Source organism: Coenobita brevimanus, chromosome 19, assembly GCF_032717465.1.
Source record: "Coenobita brevimanus isolate Jiangsu-jjx chromosome 19, ASM3271746v2, whole genome shotgun sequence".
NCBI lineage: Eukaryota > Metazoa > Arthropoda > Malacostraca > Decapoda > Coenobitidae > Coenobita > Coenobita brevimanus.
Window position 1 is genome coordinate 2,532,408 of NC_136972.1, and position 19,339 is coordinate 2,551,746.

The 19,339-nt window shown below is 45.0% G+C and overlaps 1 protein-coding gene across 1 annotated transcript in view; it reads right to left on the reverse strand.

Moving 5' to 3' along the window:
• Positions 1-19,339, reverse strand: part of LOC145391599 (protein amalgam-like) — a 190,254-nt gene that overhangs the window by 15,190 nt on the left and 155,725 nt on the right. The window contains exons 2-3 of the mRNA XM_080266142.1: positions 4,765-4,908; positions 336-706 (exon numbers count right to left, since the gene is read on the reverse strand). Of these exons, the coding sequence (XP_080122268.1) occupies positions 336-706; positions 4,765-4,908 (515 nt within the window). The remainder of the gene's footprint in view (positions 1-335; positions 707-4,764; positions 4,909-19,339) is intronic.

Genomic DNA, 19,339 nt, shown 5'->3' on the forward strand with positions numbered 1-19,339 from the left:
TAGGAAGTAGGAAATACAGACAGAGGAAGACAGTTCCAGAGCTGAACTGTTGCATATGTGAAGGACTGGGAGTAACGGATATCTCTTGCATTAAAGAGTTGGACAGATTTTGTCGGCTTGATATGTGTAAGAACTGAGTCTTCGATGCATAAAAAACAACAAGAATATTTTTACCCCAGACAGAGATACGAACCAGGTCAGCCATTAGGTGTGCCATAGCCTCATCCTTTGTTTGTTGAAGTAACTGCTGAGATGGACTTACAGCTCCACCTGTGGGAGTGGTTTATATCAGCCAGGTAAAACCAATCGGTGTATAGATATCTGGCACAACTGACCTGTGCTGTGTGGTGTCCTGACGGCAGCTTGCCCCCCTGCCTGGACCACCGTAGGATTGGCTCTGGGTTGCCGTGCGCCTCACACTCCAACGTGACGCTGCTGCCCCGCGCCACGTGCTGTTCAGGGGGCACCAGGCCTCTGACGGAGGGGGCGTACTGCACGTCCAGCGTGTGTCGCAGCTGCACGGGCGGCTCCAGGTCGAAGTGGCAGAGGAAGGTGCCAGCGTCGCGAGGCCTGGTGTGGGAGATGGTGAGTCGCGACCCAGTGATGGTCACGCGCTGGTCCGGCGTCACCCTCTGAGCTCCGACACTCAGCAGCTTCTCACTGCCCCCACCAGCTGGAAACTTCTTGATGATCAGCTTGTTGACCCCTGCACACCACGAGGGACGGATGTTAGCTATCAGTTACAAATATGAGACTGGTATACCCCTTTTTACTCTAACTTGGCCTAAAATTACCACGTCTCCTTGAATGGCGAGCTTTAAAGAGAAGTTAACCCTGGAATATGATGCTAGTCACGAAAAAGCCTGATGGAAAGAAAGGAGTACCATTGTCTTTTCATGTCAGTGAGCTACGTGAATTAAGCAACAAAAGGACGAAAATCTGGGCCAAGTTAACGTGAAAGTCGTATAGTAACCAGCATAATGAGATGTATATTGATACTAACAGTGTCTAGGATGGAGGTGACCACAGTTGATGATGGAATGGGGAAGAAAATGCCTGGAGTACATGAAGCATTAAAGAAAGTGATATAGAGATTAAAGATCTATCTATCTATCTATCTGTCTATCTCTCTATCTATCTATAGCCAGACATCATAATCCCGTAAGGGGTGGCCGTTTGTCTTTGAGTTAGTTGTTTTACGGGAAGGGGCACTAACCCTCCGCCAACCCACTTGTTGACACGTAGGGAACGTGTATGGGTTGGTTATATGGTGACCACCCAGCGCTGAAAATGGTTTCCTGGCTTACAGGAAACCATTAGGCTTGTCATTCAATGTAAAGCCACCTGAAACGGAAAAGAAGAGTAAAAAAAGTGACAGGAAAGATAGCAGAAATAGGAAGAGAGGAGGACAGAACACAGGAAAAGAATAGTAAAGGTGAAGGAAGAAGTAGACAGCACTACATCAGATGAATGGATGATGCTCGCCACCACCCACCACCACTAACAAAGACCGTAAAGAGATTTTTGAAGGAATTTCTGATGATGATGGATTATTGGGGAGTTAGTGAAGGTATTTTTTTTTTCATGCTAGGAAGAAGGAACCAAAGGCCACGAGCTCGCAAACTGTTCCTTCCAAGAAAAAAAAACACACACAAGAGAGAGCCAAATTCAAGATTCGATCATTTCGAGATGCCCGGATACATTGCGTTTCAAAGACGGGAGAAGCTTGCAGGAATACAGACAGAGGGAGACAGTTCCAGAGTTGACCTGTTGCATAAATGAGGGACTGGGAGTAACGATTAACTCTTGCATTAGTGAGTTGGACAGAAAAGGGATGAGAGTTTGCTGCCAGACGGGTGCTACGCGCCCGTCGTAGTGGTGGAGGGATGCAAGCAGACAGTTCAGAGGAGCAGTGACCATTGAAGTAGCGATAACAAAGAGATAAAGATGCAACAGTGCAGCGAAGAGACAGAGGTTGAAGGGAGCCAAGAGGAGGAGAGTTGATGAGATGAAAAGCCTTTGACTCCACCCTATTGAGAAGAGCTGTATGTGGGGAGCTTCCCCACACATAAGAGTTGTGCTCTACACAGGGGCGGATAAAACTCGAGTATAAAGTCGACAACTGTGCAGGGGTAAAGAAGGAAAGGAATCTGCTTAGCACACCTAATCTCTTGGAAGCAGATTTTACAAGATATGTAATATGATTTTTCCAAGATACTCTAAGTCCCGAGTGAATGAAACCCAAGCATGTTCAAGGATGATGCAAGATTAAGCTGAGTATTATTAAACATTAGAGGGTACTCCTGTGGAAGATTTTGTCGGTTTGATAGATGTAAAAACTGAGTCTTTGATGCATTAAAAACAACCATATTATTTTTACCCCAGTCAGAGATACAAGCCAAGTAAGACATTAGGTGTGCCACAGCCTCATCCCTTGTTTGTTAAAGTATGTAATTACTGAGATGGACGTTGCGGGAACCGAATGGAAAGGTAAAGGGTGGAATCATCAGCGTATGAGTGGATAGGGTTAAATGTACAGCTTAGAAGGTCATTGATGAATAAAAGGAAGAGAGTTGGTGATAGGACAGAGCCCTGAGGAACACCACTGTTGATAGATCTAGAAGAAGAACGATGGCCGTCTCCAACAGCGGCTATAGATGGAACAGAAAGGAAGCTATTGATGAAGGCACAGATAGAAGGATAGAAACCGTAAGAGGGTAGTTTGGAAATTAAAGATTTATGCCAGACTCGATCGAAAGCCTTTGAGATGTCAAGTGCAATGACAGAGCTTTTGCCAAAGTCCTGAAAGGAGAATGACCAGGAGTCTGAAGGTAGGTGGGAAGATCGCCAGTGGAGCGTCCCTGATGGAACCCATACTGACGATCAGAAAGAAGGTTGTGATAGGAAAGATGCTTTAAAATTTTTCTGTTATAATTGACTCGAAAACTTTTGAGACACAGGATGTTAAAACAATTGGACGATAGTTAGAGTGCTGGGAATGGTCACCCTTCTTTGGGACTGGCTGAATGAGAGCAAACTTCCAGCAAGAAGGAAAGGTACACGCTGACAGACAAAGGCGAAAGAGTTCACCTAGACAGGGTGTAAGCACAAAAGCACAGTTCTTGAGGACAACAGGAGGGACTCCATCAGGCCAACATGCCTTGTTAGTATTTACGCCAGTGATGGCAGAAAATACATCAGCTGAAGAAATTTTAATGTCAGCCATCAGGAAATTTGAGGGGGGGAAGTGATGGAGGAACAGCACCGGAATCTTCTAAGGCAGAATTGGAGGAGAAAGTCTGGGCAAAGAGATCTGCTTTATCTGTAGAAGAAATAGCTACAGAACCATCACAGTAAAAAAGAGGAGGGAAGGATGATGAGGTAAAGTTGTCAGAAAGGTTTTTGGCAAGGTGCTAGGAGGAGGGGGAAGAGTTCGAGTTGGAGAGTTGAGAGCATTTAGTAGGGATGAAATTATTTTTAGCAAAGCGAAGAACAGACTTAGCACGATTCCTGTAAAAGACATAAACTATTCTTGGGATAATAATATTTGCAAGCTCAAACGGACAGAAACGGCAATGATTAGGTGGACGTGCAGTGAGTCCCTGAGTGCGAGGCCTGGGGAGCTAGGTTTACGATGCAAGTGTTGAGAGGTAGGATTGGACTGGAGTGTATTGGTGTTGTGATGAGGAGAGGTAGATTGAGATGGTTTGGGCATGTGGAGAGGATGGGGGATGAAAATTGTGTGCAGAAAGTGAGAAGTGTTAACGATGGGGGTGGGGGTCCGAGAGGCAGACCGAAAAAAGACCTGGGATGAAGTCATTGAGCGTGACCTCAGGGATAAGGAACTGAATTGGGAGGCTGCTAGAGATCGAGCAGCATGGGGAGCCGCCATTAGGTGACCAAGGCCGACGCATGCATATTGGAGCCTTTAAAAGCGAAACGAAACGAAAACGAAAGACGGGCAACTGAGAGACTAATGTGGGGTTCCTAAACCTGGGGGGTTAATTGAAGGTACCTAAAACTGAGAGGCTAATGAAGGGTACCTAAAACTGAGAGGCCAATGAAGGGTACCTAAAACTGAGAGGCTAATGAAGGGTACCTAAAACTGGGAGGCTAATGTAGGGTACCTAAAACTGAGAGGCTAATGGAAGGTTGATGAAGGGAGGTCTTGTCAGGACTCTAAAATATCATAATACAATACATAATAGCTGGTAGCATACATGTGTAATCTAGAAGTAAAGTGAACGTCATAGCTAGAGGCTGGAGGAAATGTCATTCGCACATTCTTTCAGGGGGAATGCCACACACAGCACATTATGCCGCAGACAGCACCTCGTTGCACCTGATCGGAAAGTCCCCAAAATCCAGATCTACTCAACCTTGCAGTACACGTGACACAGTTTCCCCTATACATGAGAGAAGGAAGGAGCAGGCAGAAGGAGACAGGAGACACAGCGAGAAGAGGGATCTAGACTCTAGACAGAAGCACGATGGGGAAAAAAAGGGCAGGCTCGCGAAGTTAGCAACCATAAAACGCACTGACCTCCATACAGTCTTGTGAGACATAATGTAAATTTTGAAATATCCTCTTTTGAAGAAATAAACTACTAACTACAAACCCCAGTACTAATCTTTATCTCTCTCCTGTCACCGACTACAAGTAAACTAAGGTTTTCTCCTACAAATCTACTGACTGTCTACTACAGCTCGGCTACGACTACGATATAAAAATTAACCACAAGTTTGATAGTCTAGTGAACATACCTGGGTTATTGTAGTCACAGGGAATTATTACGGACTGCCCCACCTCCACCGTGAAGGTCTGGGGTCTCGCTGTGAACACGGGAGGGTCGTCAGCTTCAGGGTAGTAGTACTCGTAGTCGAAGGTCTGGTAGTTCTTGGGCACACCTGTTGACAATATCCAGGTAATTAGTGACGCTGTGGCACAATGTTACACCTGGAGATAAATGGAGATAATAATGATAATAATAATTCTGCGATTACCTTTAGACATACTTTAAGAGATAACTGGATATATTTCCCTGCACAGTAGTAGTGGTAATAGTAACGATTGCTTCTCTTGGTGTGGTTGTGTTTTGGTGTGGTGTGGTGTGGATGTGATAGGAAACGTTAGGAGAAACACATTGAAGTGGTTTGGCCATGTGGAGAGGATGGAGAATGAGAGACTGACGAGAGGAATATAAATGAGTGAGGAGAGGGGGGGAGAGGGAGGGAGAGGCCAAGGATAAGATGGAAGGATGGAGTGGAGAGGTATATGAGAGACGGGGGGGGTGAGCTGGGAGCAGGGCATTGAAGTGTCACTGGTCAGGGCGACATGGAGGCGATTTGTCTGTGGCCACCCCTTACGGGATTAAGGCGTCTGGCAATAGAGAGATAGATAGATAGACTACTTGAAAATAAATCAGTCCTCAGCGTCTTCAAGGTGTCTTCCGTACTTATCATCGCTACCAGACTTTCCCACTAACAAAACAGAGGGCAACAGAATCTCCTTGGTGTGCAGCGCTTTCTGTAAGCTGGTTTTCTATTTTAAGTTCTCGATAACTGCTCTCTAGGTTTCTATAGGAGTGACCTTTCCGCCTAGAGGGGTGAGATTTTGCCTTAATCACGTTTATCGAGTTATACCTTTTTTATTTTTATTTTTGGGCATGTATAGAAATTTTATTCAACTGATGGGGGTGTTTTCGAAGTAGACACGTTACACCTCGCTACCATAACCACTTCAGTTAGAGGACCTTCGTCATGTAAAGTCTGAAGGTGGTAGGGATCAAGTAAGTAGAACAACCACGCTGCTGGCTGCCGGACCCTCAGGGAAAGGACTAATCCAAGTCTATATTAACCAAAACAAGACAGACGAGTAAAAATAAATGTTGATAAAACTCTACAGGAAAGTCTATCCACGTTTCACTAGACTAACTTAAGTCTATTTTTACCAACGCAAGACAGACAAGTAAAATAAAAATTGATAATCTCTGCGGGAAATTCTACCCATGTTTCACTAGGCTCTCGGACGAAAACGACCTACAGCACCCCAGCCTGAACCCTAAACGCCAGATCAACTACAACTGTCCTTATAAGACCCTGTAACTCTCCTGGGTTCGTATTCTCGTCGGTTTAGGAAACTCCACAGCATCTCATTCTTAGCGATTTATTTTCCAAACTACCCATTAACATCCTCTTTTTTTGCTCCTTATATCATTTTAATGTCAGCATAGATTGCGTGAATAACACACAGTAATATACTAACGGAGCAGACTCAAAAATAAACCGGTAAGGAAGAGGTGTTAGTAAGTTTCCTAACCACACGAGAATACCGGGCCTGGAGGCTGTAGGGGGGGGGGCTGCAAAGAGCTCATTTCAAATCGATTCTCAGTAAGTCAGTAACTCAGTGATACAGAGTCTTCTAAGTTGATCCCACTATGTGTCCGGCAAGGTGGGGTCATCGTAGGAAAGGGTTTGTTCGCTCGTTAACTGCTGCCAGAGAGAGAGAGAGAGAGAGAGAGAGAGAGAGAGAGAGAGAGAGGTTGAAAGTGTTCAATCGTCGTGATGTGCTGGATACTTTGAGCTGCCTTACTTCCTTCACCCAGAGGATTTTCGTATTTATCTATCTGTCTATCTATTTGTCTATCTGTTTGTCTATCTATTAACTTGCCCGCTTCGGCCACGTGATGTGATTCATATTAGGAGATCGCTGTGAAAAATGAAACAATATTTATTTGGCTCCTCCATTTCGAAAGGTCCCTATCTCTCTGTCTATCTATCTATTGCCAGATGCCTTAATCCCGTAAGGGGTGGCCACAAACAAATCTCCTCCATGTCGCCCTGTCCCCTGCCATTTCGCTGCCCTCCCCCAGCTTACACCACTCTCACTTATACCTCTCTGCTCCATCCCTACATTTCATCCTCGGTCTCCCCTCTCCTCTACCACCTCTTCCTCACTCACAGACACTCTAGCAGTTAGTCTCTCACTCTCCATCCTCTCGAGATAAAACTGTCTATTATCAGTGAAACAATAAGGTCATCGAGGTAAACAGGTTAACCCCTTCAATATGCCTATGTATTTTATATTCCGGTGGAACGTGGTGGCGACCATCATCCACACACTTGATGTAGTGCTGCCTACTTCTTCCTTCACCTTTATCATTCTTTTTCTGTGTCTGTCCTCCTGTCTTCCTATTTCTCCCATCTTTCCTGTCACTTTTTATTACTCTTCTTTCCTTTTCAGGTGGCTTTACATTGAGTGACAAACCTAATGATATCCTGTAAGCCAGGAAAACATTGACAACGCTGGGTGGTAACCATATAACCATCACATACGTGTTTCCTGCGTGTCAACAAGTGGGTTGGCGGAGGGTTAGTGCCCCTTCCCGCAAAACAACCAACTCAAACGGCCACCCCTTACGAGATCATGGCGTCTGGCTATAGATAGATAGATAGATAGATAGATTTTGTATTCTGCTACTGCTAACATTAGATGGATTTAATTCGTTTGGCTGAAGTTTTTTGAAATAGAAAAGATATATGTCAACTTTATTGCTCACTGCTCCCTAACACCTCTTTCCGACCGATTTATTCCGGATACGGCTGGTTAATATCGTTCTGTGTGTTATTCATGCAAAGTATGGTGATATTAAAATGACTGAAGGAACACAGAGGAGGAAAACAAGGCGTCATAAGCAAGATAAATCGCTAAGGAAGAGGTGTTAGGGAGCGTCCTTGGCCGACGAGTATAAGGGTCTTAAATGGAATATGATGGTCTGGAAATAATAAAACGGAAAATATGTTATGGAGAGGCAGAGTGACAGGCAAAAGTGGTCCCCTCACCCTTACCCCCACCTTCACCCTTACCCTTCACCTCACCCTCACCCTGGTGGTAGGTGGGGGCGACCATCATCCACTCACATGATGTAGTGTTGCCTGCCTTTTCCATCACCGTTGTCTTTCTTTTTCCGTGTTTGCTCTTCTCTATTCCTATTTTCTCCCATCCTTCCTGTCACTTTTCATTACTCTTTCTTCCACTTCAGGAGGCTGTACACTGACAAGCCGAATAGTTTTCTGTTACCCAGGAAATCATTTACAGCGCTGGGTGGTAACCATATAACAATAAAAGGGTGATGTGAAGCCTACTGTTGTACCCCTGACAACTTGTGAGGTGAGATTCATCCACCCAGGAACTAAACCTCCATACCCTTCCTCGTACCTCACTGTGGCGAGGCGCTGTCTGCCTCAGGGGAATATCGGTTCGCTGCACGGGACGGCCCTGCATGTGCGGTTGCTTGAGGTTGATAAGTCTGCTCAGCCAGAGAGAGTGGGGTGACCTAGCGACAATATACCACCCTCACCCTCACGCTCACCCTCTAACATGCATCCTGCCACACCTCAAGCTCACCTACTCACATTAACATGCACTGCACATAGTCTGCCACTCCATATTCTGACATGCTAACCACACAGCTAGTTACATCAAAGCTTCATATACATTGCCTACACCTTGTCCCCATCCATTCACGTAACTCACACTCCTCCACCACTTCTACCAAACCTAACCCTGGTTCACTCCACATACACACGGCCACAGTTCATCCTTACATGCTTACCACATAGCCCATCACACACTACCCTCACTTACACTGCTGCATCTAATATTCATCCGTCCTCGCTCCCATAACACACTCATACTTCCACACTGCCACACCACACACTCATCCATTCACAGTACCATCTCATTCACACCGCCACACCACATACCCATTCACACTGCCACACCACACATCCATTCACACTGCCACACCACATACTCATCCATTCACACTGCCACACCACACACTCATCCATTCACACTGCCACACCACACACTCATTCACACTGCCACACCACACACTCATCCATTCACACTGCCACACCACACACTCATTCACACTGCCACACCACACACTCATCCATTCACACTGCCACACCACACACTCATCCATTCACACTGCCACACCACACACTCATTCACACTGCCACACCACACACTCATCCATTCACACTGCCACACCACACACTCATCCATTCACACTGCCACACCACACACTCATTCACACTGCCACACCACACACTCACCCATTCACACTGCCACACCACACACTCACCCATTCACACTGTCACACCACACACTCATCCATTCACACTGCCACACCACACGCTCATCCATTCACACTGCCACACCACACACTCATCCATTCACACTGCCACACCACACACTCATCCATTCACACTGCCACACCACACACTCATTCACACTGCCACACCACACACTCATTCACACTGCCACACCACACATCCATGACTTGTCACATGTGTTACAAAAGAATCAGTTTTTCCTCTCCTCAACGCCTTTCATCTTTTCTTCAACGCTCTTCATTTTCCCTCTCTTCACTGTTATTTTCCTTGCTGTCCCCTTCTTCCCTTTGCCTTCTTTCTTCCCTTTCTTAACCCTCTTCTTTCCCTTGCTCGACTCCCTTCTTCCAATCCTCTACTCCTCTTCACAGTCGCACCACACGACATTCCATTTTACCCATCTAACCACCAGGCACTAACACAGCACTCTAACCCAAACTGTAACTAGATCAAGCAGCCATGTACACACACACACACACACACACACACACACACACACACACACACACACACACACACTCAAGTCTTAACATAGGACATAGCAGCTGCACACACACATACTCACATCTTAACATATCACTATCATCTAGCTCTGTACCACAATTTCTCACAGAGCAATACATTGTCACACCCCATAACCTCACCACACCCACACCACAACTCACAAACACCCACTTAGCGCTCACCATAAGGTCGCACGCAATACAGTAACACACTCGCCCACCTCACGTCCCTTCCTCTTTCAGCGCAGACCAACTTTCAACACGATCTTTGTGTGTCTAACTGAAGTGGCGATCTTTGTGTGTCTAACTGAAGTGGCGGGATTTCAGCAGCTCACAAATTTACTCCTAACCAAGCCTGTGAGCCCAGTAAACACAGCAACACAGCAGCATAACACAGCAACACAGCAGCATAACACAGCAACACAGCAGCATAACGCAGTGGCATAACACAGTGGCATAACACAGCAACACAGTAGCATAACACAGCAACACAGCAGCATAACATGGTGGCATAACACAGCAACACAGTAGCATAACACAGCAACACAGCAGCATAACACAGCAACACAGCAGCATAACACAGCAGCATAACACGGCAGCATAACACAGCAACACAGCAGCAGCATAACACAGCAACACAGCAGCATAACAGCGGCATAACACAGCAGCATAACACAGCAACACAGCAGCAGCATAACACAGCAACACAGCGGCATAACACAGCAACACAGCGGCATAACACAGCGTTCCACAGCATCATGGATTGTGTTTTCGTTGACATTTGAGGGTTAGATGCAACTGTTCCTTAGTGATTTTGTCTGTCCATTTCACTTAAATAACCTCTTATATGTCACTTATAATGAGGAAGTGAAGGAACGTTGTGGTGTGGATATGGATGTGATAGGAAGCGTTAGGAGTGACACACTGAGGTGGTTTGGCCATGTGGAGAGGATGGAGAGTGACAGACTGACGAGGAGAGTGTATGTGAGTGAGGTGGAGGGGGGGAGAGTAAGGGGGAGGCCAAGGATTAGATGGAGGGATGGAGTGGAGAGGTATATGAGAGAGGGGGGTGTGAGCTGGAGGCAGGGCAGTGAAATGGCGGGGGGCAGGGCGACATGGAAGAATTTGTTTGTGGCCACCCCTTGCGGGATTAAGGCGTCTGGCAATAGATAGGTAGATAGATTGTCACTTATAATTTTAATATCAATACTACTTTAGTAACATATAGATGGATAAGTGCAATAGGCAAAATAAGTAGCCGAGGAAAAAGTGTTAAGAAATCTTCCAAGGTAAACTGGTCTTGCTTAAGGCTCGATAAACTGACAACCTTACCTGTATCACAAGACTGTACATGATAACACACAGCCACATAGCATAGCATACACCATCATAACATAGCATGTCAGATAACATAATACCACCTCATAATATCAAAAGACTCCAAGATAGCACATAGCCACATACCATAGCATACACCATCATAACATAGCATGTCAGATAACATTATACCACCTCAAAATATCAAAAGACTCCATGATAGCACATAGCCACATAACATAGCATGCACCATCATAACACAGCATAGCATATCAGATAACATACCTTATATCATAACATAGACTCCATCATATCATAGTGTGGTACAGCATTTTTTTTAGAAGATGAACAGAGGAAGGAAAAAAACTAAGCTAGAATACTGAAATTATTGAAGCTATATTCAAAGACCTCTACATTCCAGATGAAGATACTTTTGTTATTGTAGACCTAATATTAAGGGACCTTTGGTACGACTCAACATTTTTTAAGGATTTTGACCTGTGACCCTGAGATCAAGGTCAAGGTCATTCATACACTGCAAATCATGTTCACTCCTGACCTATTACCTTTCCACCGAGTTTGGTCAAAATCGGCCAAATACTTTCCGATTTAGCACCTTCAGGAATGAGGCGGCCATTTTGATTTTCCTCAATATCTCAAAAAGCATTTGTTGGATCTCAGTATTAATTTCCCAGGTGCACTAGTATAGCCAGGTGCACCAGTATACCCAGGTGCACTAGTATACCCAGGTGCACTAGTATACCCAGGTGCACCAGTATACCCAGGTGCACCAGTATACCCAGGTGCACCAGTATACCCAGGTGCACCAGTATACCCAGGTGCACTAGTATACCCAGGTGCACTAATATACCCAGGTGCACAAGTATACCCAGGTGCACTAGTATACCCAGGTGCACTAGTATACCCAGGTGCACTAATATACCCAGGTGCACAAGTATACCCAGGTGCACTAGTATACCCAGGTGCACTAGTATACCCAGGTGCACTAGTATACCCAGGTGCACTAGTATACCCAGGTGCACCAGTATACCCAGGTGCACCAGTATACCCAGGTGCACTAGTATACCCAGGTGCACTAGTATACCCAGGTGCACCAGTATACCCAGGTGCACTAGTATATGTTGACCACTACATACTGCAACAATACCCAGGTGCACTAGTATATGTTGACCACTACATACTGCAACAATACCCAGCTGCACTAGTATATGTTGACCACTACATACTGCAACAATACCCAGGTCTTGAGATGCCAGACTTCTAGATTTTACCCCTCTCAAAAAAATAAATAAATAAATTATTTATTTAATAATAATAATAATAATAATAATAATAATAATAATAATAATAACAGTAATAATAATAATAATAATAATAATAATAATAATAATATAATGATAATAATAATAATAATAATAATAATATCAACAATATCCGTAAGAACTCTACAGAATGTGGAGTTCGTAATAAAAAAAATCATGCACTAGTTTACAGCTCTCTCTCTCTCTCTCTCTCTCTCTCTCTCTCTCTCTCTCTCTCTCTCTCTCTCTCTCTCTTACCGATTTATTTATGGATATGGCTGGCTAACATCCTATTGCACGTTATTTATGTAGAGTATGGCAATGTTAGAAGAGTTTACATAACACAAAAGAGGATAGTAACGTGTAATAAGCAAAATAAATCGCTCAGGAAAAGGTGTTAGTGAGCTTCCTTCACCGAATGGAATACGAGCCGGAGTTACGGAACCCTGAGTGCTTTTTTTATCCAAGAAAGAAGGAACCCAAGGCCAGAAGTCATACTCTCTGACTATAACACGCCACACCATAATATACAACAAGACAGGTCTCTCTGCCACATGACTTCACACCAAAACATTTCGTGGTAGGTGGTGGCCACCATCATTCACTCACTTGATGTAGTGCTTCCTATTTCTTCTTCACCCGTATCATTCTTATTCTGTGTCTGCCCTCCTCTCTCCCTATTTCTCCCATCTTTCCTGTCACTTTTTATTACTCTTCTTTCATTTTCAGGTGGCTCAACACTGTCTGACAAGGCTAATGGTTTCCTGTGGGCTAGGAAACCATTTACAACGCTGGGTGGGAGCCATATAACCAAATAACAGGGTCATGTCGAGCCTACCATGGTGCCCCTGTTCACTAGGTGGATGGATGCAAATGTGGCGTCCATCCGGGAATCAAACCTCGATCCTCTTACCTGCGCTTCGATGTGGCGAGGCACTGTCAACCGAAAGGGAAAGTCGGTTCACTGCAGGGGCGGAATCTTACTTGTGGTTGATAGGTCTGCTCAGCTAGACAGACCGGGGTTACTCATAAACAAACAGCATAAAATTAATTACTTCAATAAGAGGGTTTGATTGTATATAAGATGTAGGAGACAGTGTGGTGGGTGTAGGAGACAGTGTGGTGGGTGTAGCAGACAGTGTGATGGGTGTAGCAGACAGTGTGGTGGGTGTAGCAGACAGTGTGGTGGGTGTAGCAGACAGTGTGGTGGGTGTAGCAGACAGTGTGGTGGGTGTAGCAGACAGTGTGGTGGATGTAGGAGACAGTGTGGTGGGTGTAGGAGACAGTGTGGTGGGTGTAGGAGACAGTGTGGTGGGTGTAGCAGACAGTGTGGTGGGTGTAGCAGACAGTGTGGTGGGTGTAGCAGACAGTGTGGTGGGTGTAGGAGAGTGTGAAAGCTAAAACTTGAGGTAATAGACAGCTAAGACTTGAGACAACAGACAGCTAAAACTTGAGGTAATAGACAGCTAAGACTTGAGACAATTGACAGTTAAAACATGAGGCAATAGACAGCTAAGACTTGAGACAACAGACAGCTAAAACTTGAGGCAATAGACGGCTAAAACGTGAGGCAATAGACAGCTAAAACTTGAGGCAATAGACAGCTAAAACTTGAGATAATAGACAGCTAAAACGTGAGCATCAAGAGGTTATAATTTAGCTTCTATCCATCTGTCTATCTATCTATCTTTCTATCTATTAATCTGTCTGTCTAGCTATTGTCCATTATTGTATTGCGTAAATCCTTCTAATATCGCCATAAATAATGTACAAGAGGATGTTACCCAGCCATATCCAAGAATAAATCGCTAAGGAAGAGGTGTTAGGGGGCCTCCTTGCCCTACGAGGCTACAGGGCCAGTAACATGTAGTATTAACACAAACTGTGGTGAATTACTGGTGCCATAAAACAATTGTGGTTTAAGGCAATATTGGATAATTCTGTCTCTCTCTATCTACCTCTCTGTTTATGTCTGTCTATATCTATCTGTCGGTCTGGCTATCTATTTATCTATCTATCCATTTATCTATCTGTCTATCTATCTGTTTGTCTATCTATCTATCTATCTATCTATCCGTTTGTCTGTCTATCTATCTATGTATATCTGTCTATCTATCTATCTGCCTGTCTGTCTGGCTATCTATCTGCCTGTCTATCTATCTATCTATCTGTCTGTCTATCTATCATTTTGTCTCTCTGTGTATCTACCTATTTAACTATCTATGTCTATCTGTCTATTTATCTATTTTCCTATTTATTCATGTCTGTCTATCTTTCTATATACATATCTATCTATGTCTATCTATCTATCTACCTATCTATCCATCTGTCTATCTATCTATCTATCTATCTGTCTATCAATCTCTATGTTTGTCTATCTACGTATCCATGTATCTGTCTATCTATCTATCTATCTATCTATCTATATATCCATCTGTCTATCTATCCATCTATCTATCTACCTATCTATCTGTCTGTCTGTTTAGCTGTCTATCTACCTATCTACCTGTGTCTATATCTATGTGTATATCTACTTATCTATGTCTATCTGTCTATTTATCTATCTATCTACCTATCTATCTGCCTATCTGCCTATCTGTCTATCTATCTACCTATCTATCTATCGATCTATCTATGTCTATCTATCTATCTACTTATCCATCTATCTATCTGTCTATCTACCTATCAATCTATGCCTAACTGTCTATCTGTCTATCTATCTACCTATCTATCAATCTCTCTGTCCATCAATCTCTTATCTATCTGGCTGTCTGTCTGTGTCTGTTTATCTATCTGTCTATCTAGCTATCTATCTATCTATCTGAGCCAAAAATAGGCTAGGAATTTCATCTTCTGAGTAATACAGTGATTACTCTGCTTCACATATGTTAAACTTACAATTATAAAGCTACGTGTACTGCTTTTAAAGATCTCTCTCTCTCTCTCTCTCTCTCTCTCTCTCTCTCTCTCTCTCTCTCTCTCTCTCTCTCTCTCTACGTATGCATCAATCTATTTACTTACCTGAAGAGCCCCCAGTGCACATCAATCCCTACTCAGTAACAACCCTTCTTCCCAAGACACGCCACCCCACACAAAGCACTGAAGCTGGAGAGGGAGCCTTCACGTGCTGGTACCGATGTAACAGGGCGGCTCCACTGCCCTCAACTCCCTCCCTATTCCCCCAAAAGAAGGATAGTGGACTGCAGAGAGGTGACTTCAGCCTGCAGTCCACTGAGTTCACGTCGATATTAGCCTGGAATTACACCAGCAACAGAAGCACAAGGCATTACAACAACCACACCACGTAACTACTATAAATGTCTCCCTCTGTCTGTATTTCCTACTGCCTATGACCTCCAGTCTTTCAAACGCTGTGTGCCCGGGCATCTCGAAACGAACGAATCTTGAATTTGGCTCTCTGATACCTTTTTTCTTTTCTTGGAAGGAAGAATGTTGAGAGCTCCTGGCCTTTGGTTCCTTCTTTCTTGCCTAAAAATAAAAAATCTAGGGCTCACCTCATCACCTTAACCACAAGCACCTACCACACAGGCAATTAGCACACCGTAACACACAAACACCTCAGGATGCACAACCACAACACCACACACACCACACTACAAGGCACTAACACACCACAACACCAGCTCCACACCACACACACCACACTACAAGGCACTAACACACCACAACACCAGCTCCACACCACAGCATATCACACCGCATCATAACAATCAAAACAGAGCATAATACCACCCCTCGCCACATCACACAATGCATTACACAACAACCAATCCACCGAACCATCACATCATCAAACCCTACACACTGACCACATCACAACCAAACCCTAAGCACAGCTCCCCACACACCACCCTACACACACCCTACACACACTTCCCCAACCCTACACATACTCCCCCACACACCACCCTACACCTCCCCACACACCACCCTACACCCACCTCCCCACACACCACCCTACACACACCTTCCCACATACCACCCTACACCCACCCTACACACACCTCCCCGCACACTACCCTACATTTCCCCACGCACCACCCTACACACATCCTACACACACCTCCCCACACACCTCCCCACACACCAACACACCGCCCCACGCACCACACACCACCACACATCTCCCCACACACCACCACACCGCCCCACGCACCACACATCACCACACCTCCCCACACACCACCACACCCAACACACTGACCACATCACAACAACAACATCAGCACACATCGCTATATTATGCACGGCACTGGCATCACAACACTCACACCGTCACCAAACTCTTTATAACAGTTGCACAGTATTGCAATGATCCTGCAACAAGCCAGTTTAACCTTTGGCACTCATCCTGGATTATCTAATGTATAGTATTGGACAGGGCACGTCATCACAGCCAAACAATCCTATTTTTATCCTACTGCCTCTGACCCCATTCCACTGTGTCGTTGGATTAACAGCCTGATGGGCTTTTTGTGTAACTCGTATTCTATCTATCTATCTATTGCCAAACACCTTAATCCCCAGAGGGGTGGCCACAAACAAATAGCCTCCATGTCTCCCTGTCCCCCGCCATTTCACTGCCCTGCTCCCAGCTCACAACCCCACTCCCTCATATACCTCTCCACTCCAACCCTCCATCTCATCCTTGGCCTCCCCCTCCTCTCCCCCTCTCCACCTCACTCACATACACTCTCCTCGTCAGTCTCTCACTCTCCATCCTCTCCTCATGGCCAAACCACCTCAATGTGTCTCTCCTAACGTATTGTTTCATCTAATACCGCCAGTCCAGAGTCTATGTTGCCCTACACATTGCGTCAGTACTGGGGGTCTGCAGCCCCTGGGAGGATTGTGTATATATGCTAAACACACGTCCTTTGAAAACATTGTGAAAGAGGATACTGAGCAGAAATATGCCTGTGTCTATCTTGCTATCTACCCGTCTCTGTCTGTCTGTCTGTCTTTGCCTGTGCCTATGCTTGCGTCTGTCTATCTGTCTGTCTCTCCCTCCCTGTGTGTGTGTGTGTGTGTGTGTGTGTGTGTGTGTGTGTGTGTGTGTGTGTGTGTGTGTGTGTGTGTGTGTGTGTGTGCGCGCGCGCGCAGGCGCTTTTATGTACATGTGGGAGTATTTCATCATTCAGTTGACATATCTCACCAACACAAAAAAATTCTGAGAGTTCCTTGATGAGCAGTTACATTAAGGGTTGTTTTAAAGCTGACCTGTACTGAATGGCAGGGAGTGACTTCAGAATATCGAGTTTTATAAGGCGTGTGTGAGACGACGAGGTAATTACAGTGTGTGAAAGAAGAAGACTATTAGGGAGGGGGGAGTGAGCTGGGGGAGAGGGCAGTCAAATGGTGGGTGACAATGCAACTTAGAGGTGCTTGGTCTGCGGCCACCCTTTGCGGGATTAGGGTGTCGTGCTATAGATAGATAGATAAAAAGAAGTTATTCAATAGGAAATTAACAGCCTGAGTAAATGTGTGGGGGAAAGTGTGAATTTTAGAGTGACAGCAGAGGCACGATGATGATGGGACTGGTTTGTTGGGTTATTCTCTTCATTGTGATGGTTGTTTTTTTGTTTAAGCAAGGAAGAACCAAAGACAAGCAGCCCGCAAGTCTGTTCCCTCCAAGGAAAAGCAAAAACAAAATAACAGGGAGCCAAATTCAATATCCGTCCAATTAGAGATGCCTGGACACAGTGCGTTTAAAAGACTGGAGGTCATAGGCAGTGGGAAATATAGACAGATACTATACTAACCACTCCACGTCACATTCCCTACACACCCAGCCCACCAGATGCACCCAAAGTGAGACAGAGAAAGAAGGCAAAGGGAGGAAGAGGAGGAGAGACGACAAAGGGAGAGCAGGAAAGGGAGCTGTGAATGCTGCAAGAGAGGATAATGGAGAATTAATGACTCTCCAAGGCTTGCTGCACCAGTGTTTTCCAGCCGCTACCAGTAAAAGAACCACACGCTTCGAATTACGTCCTTAATAGTCAGAATTATCCTTTAAAAGTCGTTCTTTCTCTATGAGCATTGCCTTATATTACGCCCAGTCCCCGAAAGACATATAAAACTCATAGCTAATTGTTAAACGAATCACATTTATATTCCTAAATGCATCAAGCTCTTGATCCTACACGAATCACTTTCTAAATCGAATCACTGCTAATCGTAAATGAATAACAGTCTTAGCCATAAACAAATCACAGCCATTAAAGAGCAGAGGATGAGGCTGACATAGGAGAATGTCTGTGGGCGAGGTTTGCGGGGGTAAGAGGAAGATGGGGATCCAGGATGAGATGAAGGGATGGGACGGAGAGGTATGGGAGAGAGGAGAAGATAGAGCATAGTGATGGCGTAGGGCAGGGAGACATGGAAGGTATGCATGTGTGGCCTCCGCTTCTGCGCTTAAGGCGTCTGGCTGTAGAAAGAACACCACTGAGCCAATGTTTATATAATTTGGGGGACGCAAGTTGTTTATAATAAGATTTGTTTCATCTTTTATCTATACTCATTCAGGTACCAACACTTCCCAGCCAAACTAGAGTGGGTATTTAAGTGTATGAAACGGACTGTCGAAAGCATTTATACAAAAGTGACTTCACAGAGAGGCAGACTGACAGATGAGGAAGTGAAGGAGCGTTGTGGTGTGGATGTGAATGTGATAGGAAGCGTTAGGAGAAACACACTGAGGTGGTTTGGCCATGTGGAGAGGATGGAGAGCGAGAGATTAACGAGGAGAATGTATGTGAGTGAGGTGGAGAGGGGGAGAGGGAAGGGGAGGTCAAGGATAAGGTGGAGAAACGGAGTGGAGAGGTATACGAGAGAGGAGGGTGTGAGCTGGGAGGGAAGTGATATGGTGGGGGACAGGGCGACATGGAGGCGGAAGAAGTACGCTCAGGTCCTAGAAAAAAAAAAAAAAAAAAAAAAAAGTCACCAATCTAAAACCAAGGTTTGGGTGGAGTCCAGCCGGGGATTTCCCGGCGTACA